This window comes from Homalodisca vitripennis, chromosome 4 (genome assembly GCF_021130785.1).
Source record: "Homalodisca vitripennis isolate AUS2020 chromosome 4, UT_GWSS_2.1, whole genome shotgun sequence".
Taxonomy (NCBI): Eukaryota; Metazoa; Arthropoda; class Insecta; order Hemiptera; family Cicadellidae; genus Homalodisca; species Homalodisca vitripennis.
The window spans coordinates 135105528-135118514 of NC_060210.1; the positions used below are offsets into that span (position 1 = coordinate 135105528).

The window sequence follows — 12987 nt, forward strand, 5'->3', positions numbered from 1 at the left end:
ACAATAGGTCTATATTTGCCGACCTACCATCTAGGACTGAAAATAGTAAATGGCGATCATCACGGCAGAAACAATATGGCATCAAAAAGGAGACAATTGGAGTGGGCCTTTTTTATTATTGGTTAATTCTAAACGAACTTCTTAAAGCATACTGTGACTCAACATTAGTTTATTACAAATGTCTAATCTGTTTGATACTTCTGGTTTCCTTTTTAGTTCATTTTGGTCAATTTTTTCCATGAACTATTATCTACATTTAAATGACGAAAATCAACGAAGAACAAACAGTGTGGGGGTAGTATTTCAAGTTACTAATCATGATGCTCAGAAATCTCACATTCTGTTTAGGCTCAACCATCGTGTCACTCATGCACGGACAGGGTGGCCACTCATAACCACGTTTCAAATTCCCAGTCAAACATTTCCAATCCTCTACTCCATTTTCAAAAAAGAATATAAACAACTTTAATATTTTCCCTAACGCTTACGCTGAGTGCAACGGTGATGGGTTCAAATCACCAGCAGTATTTGAAGGAAGCTGTGGTGGCTCAGCAAATTTCAACACTAGCGGTATATGCGAAAAAATTCAATGACGATTTATCACTACCACCTATTAAAATTTTTTTAACAACATTGCTTAAATGCTTATTTGTTTATATCTCTGTCTTTCAATTTTTCAACCTAACATCATATATATCTAATAATTTTCCCTTCTGAGATATTTGGAAAATGCATCTACCCAAAATCGAAAAAATAAAAAATTACCAAAGCAGCATTATTGTGGAGCAGGCTGCAGTCTAGTATTGGAGGCCAGAGGTCTGTAGCACATGAACTTTCAGTACGAGACGATTTGACGGAACACAACCTCGGTTCGATAAAACCAAGCAATAAACCAAATAATTTTATCTGAACTCTACTTTTAACTTTGTTTAACCTTTGGGAGAAAAACAAGCCTAAGACAGCCACATTAATTCTAAGGAATATACATAATTACCGTAAATATATACGCTGCAGACGACGTAATAATATGCGCCAAAATAAATATATAAAGCACAGATTATAACCTTCGTTAAACTTAGGACATTTGTTTATACATCTACTTTTCCATACAGATAGTACAACAATAATAGCATATGCTAGCAATCAATTTGCATACTAACGTATAGCTGTCATCAGCGAATTTAGATTCACCTTTACTGTCATAATCACAATGTTATGGTGACTTTGTAAGCAAATTTTAAGCATTTCTGTTGGTACTGGAATCGAGTGATACAAGCTGTGGTATCAAGTAATGGTATAATCCAAATTCTCACCAATAAAAACTAAGTCATTCTTGACCCTTTGGAAAATTTCTGATAGTATAAAAAGTTATCCATCAATTCCACTTAATTGTGATGGGATTTTCAGAGGATCAGAGAAATAGCTATATTTTAAGAACAAAGTCATATCCCCTACTTCTACTTTAAGTTTCTACCTTTATATTCTGGAAGCTGCAAGGTTAAGCTTTCAGATATCACTTAAACATACTTTAAACATAAAATGTGTAAAAAATCTTCAAACCACTCCTAGTTAAGATAAAAATACAATATTACAATAAAAACTTAATATATATTATAGAAAAAAATTTATATACAGTAACTACAAAAATTGTCAAGACAGATTTATGTGAACTAAATTAGTTGCTGACATCCGCACATACACACAGCAGACCTGTGGCAATGCACAAACAAAATAGAAACTCAAGGCACTAGGCGAACATATGAAAATTACTAACTCCAAGCAAAATATTTACAAAATCAAGATTATTCGTTAATCCCACTGGCGACCTTTATACAAAAAATGCATTAGAAAGTTGTCTGCTACGGAAGTTACCAATATGTGCAAAATTAGCTCTGTAGAAAAAGTATACATCTGTTTCAAACAGTACCTTCCATAGTTACTCCCATAAAATAAGAACCTATAATTCTTAATCAATTATTGGCTCTTCAATATTTTGTTTGTCTTAAAATAATATAATAATAGGATTACAAAAACACAATTATAAAACAAACACACAAAAGGCTGTAGTTCGTTACAATACGTTAGTTCAAGTGTAGTTATAGACGATTTGGTTAGAAAAGTTTGAATTATCCAACCAATTGTTACATTTGCGGGGAAGTCGTTCAGACGATTAGTCGATTGGTGAAGTTGGATTTCCTCCAGGTGTCTTCCAACCAATGCCGCAGACGACGAAAACCGACATGTATAGGCAATTCGGCCGACCAAGTGCCTGTAGACTGGGGTTAATATTAGTTTAGACGGTTTCGATGTGACCATGATATCTAAATCTCACTTTCTTGGTTTTAAGATATGTAATCTGATGACCAATCAATCGGAGTGAGGAGCAATCGCTAACAGACCAAACTGAGGCCATCAGTCATCTGACTTTTATCTTCTGACGGACCGTTACATGCATGAGGGTATAACTAACCAAGATAAACCTCACTACACTAATGGAGACAACCGACATGGATTAACCGACGTCAGATAGGGCTTGCAAATCCATTGTCGACCTTAATTCAGTTTCAAGGAGCTGTCAAATTATTTCACAAGTTCCTAAAGACAGAAACATTGTTTTTGAGATTTTCCCTGTTCTACAAGGAGATTCCTGGTTTTCCTGGCCATCCAGAGACTTATTTCATTGGTTGCAGGAGATATTTTAAAATAAATGAAACTTGTCTCTTTTTCTTGAAGGAGGAGCTCTTCTTATTGGAATACACTACTTTGTAATAATTGATGATCAATTATTACAAAGTTGTCTCTTTTTGTTGTCACTAAACCATTGCAGGATATTATTTGACTGAATAAAGGCATTTACCTCCATGGCTATATTCCTCTACAACCACTTGTGTCATCTGCAAATATATAGTTCTGCCTCTGAGATGGAGTGTACATGGTTGTTGATATAATTTATAAACAATAAAGGACCTAATATGGGTCCCTGCGAGTCCCCACTACCTGAATATCAGAGAAACTACTTCCTTAGACACCACCCTCTTTATAAGGAAATTTAAGTCTGACGACGTACAGTAAAAACCATTCTTTCAGCACACCTCTCTCTAGAATATGCTTAAGTTTATCAAGAAGTCACTAATGGAAAACCATATCAAATGACCTGAACATATAGAAAAAAAGATACCCATTGCAGAATCACCCCTATCCAGAGCGTGAACAATTCTATTTTTGAGTGCATAAGTTTAACAGACCGTTGATTTATTCTTTACTAACCTAAACTTATTTGCAAATAGGATATAATTTAAATTTATAAACGATTGAATAGATTCATAATCTATTCAATATCGCCCTCCCAAACCCCTTAGAATGTTGACATGATGACAATGAGTCTAAAATTATCAAGTTCATCAAACTTCTCATTTTTATGTAAAGAGATTTATCATATGTACTAGTGGAAGAAGAAAGAGATTAAGACAAGATTTAAATAATTTTGAAAACATTATCATTTCCAGCAACAATTTTTAGTTTTAAGGAATTTATTGTATAATTTTAAACCCAGTGATGGGGTTAAGAAAGAATGAAGAGGCTACAGATGCTGGAGGCAGGACTTGTGAAACATTTCTATTACTTTTAACATTTTGTTGGTCTGATATATTAACCTGTATAAGCCAATGGGGTCAGTAACAGACCCTCTACTAGTACAACTGAATGTTACAGTAACAGTTCATCTGCTCTATGTTCAGCATATATATATATACACACACACACACACACAAGTTAATGAAGAAGTCATTCAATATAGATTTTGAATCCCTTATCAAGACACCATAATTATGAATTCCTTACACGCAACAACATATTTCTATTCATATTAATAATATCCTAACTTCCTTAACCTTAATAGTTGAGCTTTATAGTTTTTCAAGTAATGCAGATGATTTAGCATCCCTAATAATAGCTCGGTAATTCCTCAAGAAAAATTAAAACTGTCTATTCTAATTTGAACTATCTAGGTATAAAACCACCATTGTACTATATTATCATGAATAAGCTAGCAAAGATTAGTTTAACTTTATTTTTTCTTTCTGAAAATGCCTGATCAAAGTAGTTTTTCAGTAAAGATCATAATAAATAACCAATCAGAAAAAGTGTTTAACTTAGAGCTAATAAGTTTTAGAGAATTGCATTTTAAGAGCTGAAGATCAAATACTGGTATTTAAATATGACTCAAGTGACATACATGGTTATGCAATCACCAAGGGAAGACGCAGAATCCAGCCAGCCACTAGCCGTGGACCGTCGAGCTTAGAGGACTGTTGCATCATTACTGGATGTGATGTTGCTTTTCACTTGGTCATTAATTTGGGGTTTTAAATAACACACAGTTATTGTTGTACATTAAGACTATTGTACAGGTCACTAAGTATTAGGTAACACCATTCAGAAGTCATGTTAGATACATTACAATGACAACTCATCTGAGCTTGAGGGGCAAAGGATTATTATTTATTTCAAATTTTATGGTGTAATCTTAGCATTATAGCAAGTTGTAAGGTATAAAACAAATATTGAAGAAAAACATCTTAGTGGATTTTTAAAAAGTATGATAGTGGGCTTCAAATAGCTTAGGCCAGGTGAGCAGCAACATGTATTCATTGAGGCCGGAAGAGGTATGAAATAAGAGCATGAGCAGATCAGCAATAGCTGTGGAAATACCATCACTTTTGCTTAGTGCTCAAAAAAAAAAAAAAAAAAAAAAAACTATAAACAAAAGAACTGTGTTGCATTTATATTTTATAAAATGTTTTATTGTTTTAGGTTATTTTATGTTCTTTACGCTAAAAGCAGCTTTTCTTTGTTTATAAAAATCCAATAGGCAAATAAAATAATTTTTGAGTTGTTTGTTATTCTTCTTGTTATAATACAACCTTACTTTTGTTTTCTAATTGAATTACTTTTCCACATTACAAGCTGTCCTAGCCTACCATAAAAATTTTGGTTTTTTATTTTATATAATGTAAACAGTAATAAAACAGCAGTTATGTAATAAGTAACCAAATAATTTTAGACAATTCTGTTATAGAAAGTCTTCTTGAAAAATGGTAAATAAATTGACAGGGTAGTTAATTCTTTTCAATGACTGTAGACTGAACCCCCGAGGCTGGCAATAGGGAGGCTAGTGAAAAGTCTCTTGTTTAAAGGGTTAAAGGTGATACAATCAACATGTCCAATAAGTTTTAAAGTCGTATCATCTGATTTTGAAATTAACTTTAATTTTTTAAATATCTCTTATTCAATAGATCAAATTAAATTTGATTTTAACAGAGGGTTACAAATTGCCTTAAATGGAGAATCATAGGAAGAACAAGAATAACTCCACCTTCACTAATTTCTTTAAATATATTAACAAAATCAAATAAATAACAATAACTAATTGCTCTTTGTCATTTAAATTTCTTGTCTTCTTTATATAATATTTACAAATTTAATAGAAATAAATTTACAATTATTTATTACTTACAACAATAAACATTAATTAAACAATAATTTGTTGTCCCTAGTAATTACTATGATGAACTCTGCTTTGATTTCTTCGCAGACTTGATAGATTTTGGTTTTTGTTTGTCAGCTCCCCCAAAAAACGATGTTATGACTTCTGACATCTCCGGCATGTCATATTTGGTCAGATTATTGAGCTGCTCCATTTCCTGAAATGCAAACACAACATATAAATTTGGTATTTTAACTAGTGTTTGAGCAGTGTATTAAATACATTGACTGTAGCAGTAACAAAACAAAAATAAAACACGAATCTCAGCTTAATAGTAATATCAAAGTAAAAATATTAGAGTTTTTTTATTTGTTACAATTTTTAGAACATAATGAACTCTTTACATATTATACTACTATACAATTACCTTTCTAGTTTCAGGATCATTCATCATTCTTGGCAGCACCATGATGAGGAGAAGGGGAAGAACCATCATCAATACCTGTAGCACAGAAGATTGTGCATAATTAAATACAGGTCATTTATGTAATAAACCCCAAAAAGATTGTTATGAACTCACAAATTCTATGTAACATAGTAGTGTAATTCTAAAAACATAACAACAGGACCAAATTCACAATTGAAAAGATTTAAATAATTTTTCTTAGATAAAAAATGAAAATCACGAATTTATACACAATTTGACGTGTATACACAGTAACTGTAAAATGTAACACAGTGTACAAAACAAAGAAATCAAACTCAAGGTGAAATTACATTAAAAAAGTGTAAAATATAATGTAATTCCAAATAAACTGACAAACGGTCCGTGGTGATTGTTGCAACAACTAGGAAGTTGATTATCAACCCGAGGAAGAACAGGATTACGAGAACAGGATTTTGTTCTCTTCTTTAAGTATAAAATCCTAAAACATAAGGTTAAACATTCATGCAAAAAATAAACAAATCAAACATATGGTTGATCATTTATAAACAGGGAAATTAAAAAAAACTCAACAAAGTATATGTGTTCAAATACAGATATATTTGAACTTGAACTTCTTCACCAATTAAGTAGAAGGGTAAACAAAAAATCACACTGGCATTTCTGAAATAACATAATATATACCCATTCATAGCACACCCATGATAGCATGGCTCAATGTCTTGGTGGCTCTTCTGGAAACTGACAAAGAGAATGGATTTAGTTAAGGAGGGAGGGAGGAATGGCCAGGCACTAATATAAATTAAATCTGTATTAATCAATACAGATTTAATTAATCTGTATTACAGATTAATCAAATACAGATTAATTGGGTCCTCGAGGTAGACCCAAAAATCGCTGGAAGGACCAGGTGGAGAAGGACTTGCGGAAATTGAGAGCGGGTCAGGGGGATTGTGAAGACAGGGAGAGATGGAGGCAGCTGGTTGGCTAGGCCAAATACCACCTAGGGTATCCATGGCCATGGGAGTAGAGTAGAGTAAGTATTAATTAATACAAGGTAGGAGTATGCCACACCAAGTGTCATGTAACAGGCTTCACTGTGATTGCTTGCAAAATGTCAAGTATAGCTCATTTCATTGACTAAATGTGTTAAAATGTCATATGATTGTACAGAGTATTTTTAACTAATTTCTTTTATTCTGTTATTTTCTCGTAGCCATCACAGTTATTCATAAGACCAATGTAAAAATGTTCTCTAACGCTCCACCAAATCCCATGGAGTTACATACACCAACATTAAACTTGTTGCTTATATAGAAATGAAGCTTCATGCAAACTTTAAACTCTACAGATTTGTAGGTTTCCTTAGATACTGTGCAGGCAGACAGAAATAAAATTTTACCCGCCAATTTTAATTGTACATCAATTGAAAGCCTATGAATTGTTTTTAATGTTTAGTGGTCTTCGATTTTCTTTTATCATGTGTTTCTAGTTGCCAATCTGTGTGGTTTTTCTAGATGTGATTTTGTTATTAACCACTGTGCAGCAAATGTAAACAATTTTTTTTAAGTTTAACTTCTTTCTTTTTAAGTTTAGTTTTTATATTCAAATTTACCAAAGTTTTATCATATATTGTTGATTATAATATTTCAATACAAAGTTTGGAAATTAGTGAAAGCTTTTTATATATTTTATCAATTCAGTACCTAATCCATACTTTTCTTTGCAGTTTCGTGATTTTTTTCCAGTAAAAACACCTAACGATTGCAGCAGAGGGTTTCACACACATCAAACATAACATGACAAGAAAGAAAAACTGAGACCTGCCAAAGCATCATTGTCATGTGTAAACAAAGTTTGAAGACATTCTCCAAACCAATTCTCAGAAAACATGTTGTCATGAAGTTATGAAAATAATTGAAATACTTTGGTATTATCTGAAGTACCATAATTTGTTTTACAATAATACTAAAAGTACACTTGTATATTTTACATGTTCTAAGTAGTAACTGTAATAATTTCAATTTAGTAGGCTTTAACAACAAAACTAAGTAATTACGTTACCATTGGGTTGAACAGGAAATCTGTTGCCCTCCACTGTTCTCGAGTGTAGAAGTATCGCGTGGGACCCAGTGGCTTCAACTTGAGCGGATAGGGAACTGGTACAACTTGTGATGTTTGAATGTAATTGACTTTCCTTGCTCGTAGCTTTCCTTTGGAATTTATCTCCACTCTTACTGGTTCATAGGTGTAATTCGGACTGATCACTTCAACAACGTACGAACCTGATGGAACATTGTGTATTGCAAAACTGCCATCCTCTCTACAAAAACAGAAAAACAACCTTAGCAATGAGACAACAAATAAAAAAATGCATATTAAAAATATGACAGCTAAACTATAGAAATTTCACTTAGTAAGAATATTAGATTTAATTTTAAATATAGAGAAATTTACAAGTTCTATATTGTGATCAAACAATATCATTTTATCAAAAAGGGTTACGTCCACTTTCTTTTAGATATTATGTACTGAGATAAATGATGGGCTTCACAGAACTAATAAAGATGATGCTTTTACTGAAGGGGATTACGCCATTTTTAAGACATAAAAGATTTAAATTTCAACAATACTCGTTTTTTAACAAGTTACCATTAGCAGTAAGGCAATTACCTGATAATAAATATAAAAGTGTTATGTGTAGTTGGTTAAGAGGAAAATATTTTTGTACCTCTGAAAAATATTTTAACTGTGATTTTAATGATATAAGAATTTGAATGTTTTTGTAATTTTAATTTACAATTTATTGTTGTTTTATATTATGACAGCCGTATTAACATGACAAAGCTTATTGTAATTTGTTTGATTTAATAGCTAATACAGAATCTTAATCTGAAGTTTAGAAGATCAGATAGACCCTGATGACTTCAATAACTATTTTATTACTGTAGTTCCTAATTTGAATTTAAATTTAAATCCAAATAACTTTGGACCTGGTATTAAGTTATTAAGCAATTACATATCAGATTGTAATGTTGTAAATAATAACTGATTCAGACATTTTAAAATATGTTTCTAATTTAAGTGGTTAAAAAACAGAAGATTATTATTGATTTTCAAATAATATTATGATAAAAATTTTACATCACAACATAAAACCAAGAACTTATCTTTTCAAATGGACGTTATCTGAAGGCACATTTCCTAAATCATTGAAGTAGTGCCATGTACAAAAAGGACAGCAAGGAAGATTACACTAGTTAGGACTAGTTAGCGTCCTATTTCTTTAGTACCGGTACCCATATTTAGTAAGATTTTTGAATTATGTTTAAAAGATCAGCTAGTCTATACGATTATTTTTCTCAAAATAATCTTTTATTCAAAGAGCAATATGGTTTCTTAAGACGTTGAATACAATAAAAGAAACAGGAAAAATAGTCAAATGTATTTAAAAAAATTTTGTTTTTACATCTGCAGCGTAAATAGACTAAAGAAACGCTTTTGATTATATTAATAATGAATTATTACTACAAAAATTATTAAGTAGAGTATAAAAATAAAGAACTACAGTTATTAACATCTTATTTGTCTGGCACGAAACAAATGGTTGTCTACAAATCAAATTTTAGAAAAGTTCATGTAGGTGTTCCACATGATTCTGTTTTTGGACTTTCTTCTTTGTTATTGCAGTTAATGATTTTTCTTTTAATGTACCTTGTAATACTGTATCGTATGCAGATGATACTACACTTTTAAATTTCAATACAGACACAAGGAATCTGGGAAAAGAAGAACGTTCTATGAAAATTGCTTTAGAATGTCTGAACCATTGTAAACCTGAACACCTAACATTTTCTCTTAAAAACCCTCGAAAGTAGTAATGATTTTGTTAAAATTACTGGATGTAAATCTAGACAATAAACTAAATTGGGATTATCATATTATTTTGTATAAAATTGTCTATAGTTATTTATTTATTATGTAAAGTAAAAAAGAAACTGTGTTAACCTGGAAATTTGGATTACTATGCATTATGCCTTTTTCCATTCTCATATCTAAAATATAGTTTGGCTCTTGGGGAACAGCATAAAACCAAAAAAGTACTAATCTGGCATTAAAAAGAATGTTAATCATAAACATGAATCATGAGCCGTTATTTAAAGAATTTCAAATTATAACATTGCCAACTTTGTATATTTGTTTGTTACTGCAAGTAAAAGAAAATTGGAATAGCTATATAAATATGAAAGGTGTTCAAAGGCATCACACAAGAAATAAATACCTGTTAGACATCCTACCTGTATACCTGTAAATAACATTAATAAAAAGATGTTATTTACTTCATTGTTAGTCATTGTATTTAGTATATTATAAGTTAGTTCTTTTGTATTACACAAGTGAATTGGTTTGGAAATATGTTTTCAATTTTATTGTCTATAAAATACCTATACATTGGCATAGTTTGACTGTTATAGCATCTGTCAAAGCATAGTCTATTGCATAACCTGTAATTGTGCTTTATGACAATACAAAAATCTTGAATCTTGAAAGTTATTGGCGAGCAGTCATAGAGGTAGATGAGTGAAATACCAGCAGACTGTCTAGCAGGCCATCTTTTGATTTTGTTTGTAAAGATGGGAAGTGCACCTGTCTACAGAGAATCCTTTCACAAAAGCAGTTGATCACTGCTATCTGAACAAGCTATAAGTATTGTAGAGTATCTCTGATATCTAGGTCTAAAATAGTTGGTTTTGTTATTTATAATACTATTGTTAAATTAATTTTGTTATTGTACTATGTTGTATTATAATTTTGGATGTGAACGATAATTATATAATATAGAATTGGTACTTTGTTATTATCTGAAGACCACTATTTTTCTTACCTAAAAAGCCAAAATAACTAGAAAGAATAGACTTTATTTACTTACTATGAAAAATTACATCTCATTGTAGCTATTGGTTCTTATTTTCGGCCTCTTTTGTTGCATGGAGGAAATAATTCTCCCCATGGGTTACCAGAAGCCAAACCCACATGTTGGAGCCACTTAAACAAATCTCGTCCCTTGTGAGAAATATCTCACATATTGGTATTTATTTACAATACCGTGACCATGAAAAATGGACTTTTTTTCATGGGTTGGGCATTTATAGCCAAGTATTATTATCACAGGTGCATATAAACTGGGGGGAAAGTATATTATTGTATTATATTGATGCCTTTCGGGCATTATTGTGTTAAAAATGGAAAATAACCGACAAAATTTTGTCGAACAACACTTGGAGGGTTAAGGATCAGGGGCATCACGTGATCTGGGATTCGACTTTTGCAAGCTCGAGTTAATTTTTTTTTCTAAAAGAGCAAGCAGTGCGCAGCACTGCGCAGCGGGCAGGCATCGTTGACAGAATTAACGTACTTGTCAGCATCATTTCAGTAAAATTGCCAGAGATACTGTCAAAAACAGAGTTTTCAAAAAATCGTAACTCCTTTGATTTTCGTTGCCGACGAATTTTTTCTTCACTATTGTTTTCAGGAAAAATTGTAGTTTTCAGGGGGAAAAAATGAACATAGCTTTCCATGGTCACGTTATTGTAAATTGATACCCACATATTTTCCTCGAATATTCATCGCCATTTTCAAAGTCTCAATATAATAGTTACTTCTTGCTGTTATTGTTTACATTAAAATTAACATAACTGATAAGTTGAAATCCTATGATAAGTTAGATAAATTGTAATATTCAATTATACCTTCGGACAAAAACATCGAACCACTCAGTAAAACAACCAAATAACGAGTGCAGGCTGCTTATTAAAGTCTACCCAAAGTTTCTTCAATTACCTTCAAACGTAGTTAGAATTCTTCCAGCTTAAATTCTCATGTGAAAGTTGACAACATAGACATAATATTTTCCCCTCCTAAACCTAACTCTCCTTTGTTAAGCTCCCCCACCCAGAAACTATGCTTCCTCTCCATCCCCTAATTCAATGGATGGTAATTTGTAAACAATGATTTCAGATGTTAGCTAACGTAGCTAAAGTAAATAGCAACTCAATGGGCTAACAAAGATTTAACCTAAAACTAAAACACTTTAATAATTTTTTGCAGTATACGATTTTAGGTCCTAATGTGGCTAAAGTAATCATAATCTAAGTAGCCTATTGACCCTAATATAGCCTTTAACACTTTCATTACCCCAATATAAATATAAGTGAATGTGGTCAATAAACTAGGCATTCAGTCAATATGTTAAACTATATACAATCTAACAAGAAAAATATTAGCATAGCCTACCTCAAAAATCCCATGTGATACCCTCCTTTTGTCATAACTTTAGTATCAATAATCCAGTTGGGGTTAGGTACTAAACTTTCTTGAGGAAACACCTTTCCTTCGATTTCATATAAGTCATGACTATTTCCTTCGCTAACTTCATAACATGTTATTAAATTAAAACTGAAATACACAGAAAATAAGATAAAAATGCAATCTTGTAAATACATTGCTTTTACTTCAATAATGAACAATATAAAATATGAAAGATGCCCCTCTCACTCTGTTTCTTTTCCCTTGATCCCTCCCGATTCCAATTCCAAAGTTCAATGTTTAAATGTTCTCTTTAATGTTCAATTCTGTTTTCGGAAGTTCCCAACCAAAGAGTAAAGAATTAAAAATATATAGAGAGGTAACTACGTGTTAAATATCGGAGACAAAATTTGATCGTCTCGACATCTCTCGTAATTACTCCCTCAAATCCTCAATAGCTTACTGAAAACGGACTGACTTATAGTTTCTGTCATTTAACTCATGATGCCAAATTCAAATTTGTCAATGTTCATGTTGTATAGAAGGAAACATAAATTCTGGTTACTGGTTCTTAGACATGTTCACAAAATGGCTAACGTTTTCCATGTCACTTTCATTTCTTGGTATACAACATTAATAAAACCAGTAACACAATTAAACTGCGTCAAACAATGCGCGGGATATAATAATATAGTATACAATACATTAAGTAAAAATGTGAACAATTACGGCAATATAATAAATAATGTAG

The 12987-nt window shown here is 31.7% G+C and overlaps 1 protein-coding gene across 1 annotated transcript; it reads right to left on the reverse strand.

Annotated features, from left to right (window-relative positions):
* Positions 1-5245: 5245 nt before the first annotated feature.
* Positions 5246-12568, reverse strand: LOC124360228 (ER membrane protein complex subunit 7). Its single transcript, XM_046813652.1, has 4 exons — positions 12225-12568; positions 7995-8253; positions 5913-5987; positions 5246-5702 (listed from the first exon to the last, which is right to left on the reverse strand). Exons 1-4 carry the CDS (start codon positions 12431-12433, stop codon positions 5562-5564), a joined length of 684 nt encoding a protein of 227 aa, XP_046669608.1. The 5' UTR covers positions 12434-12568; the 3' UTR covers positions 5246-5561.
* Between the last annotated feature and the right edge of the window lie 419 nt (positions 12569-12987).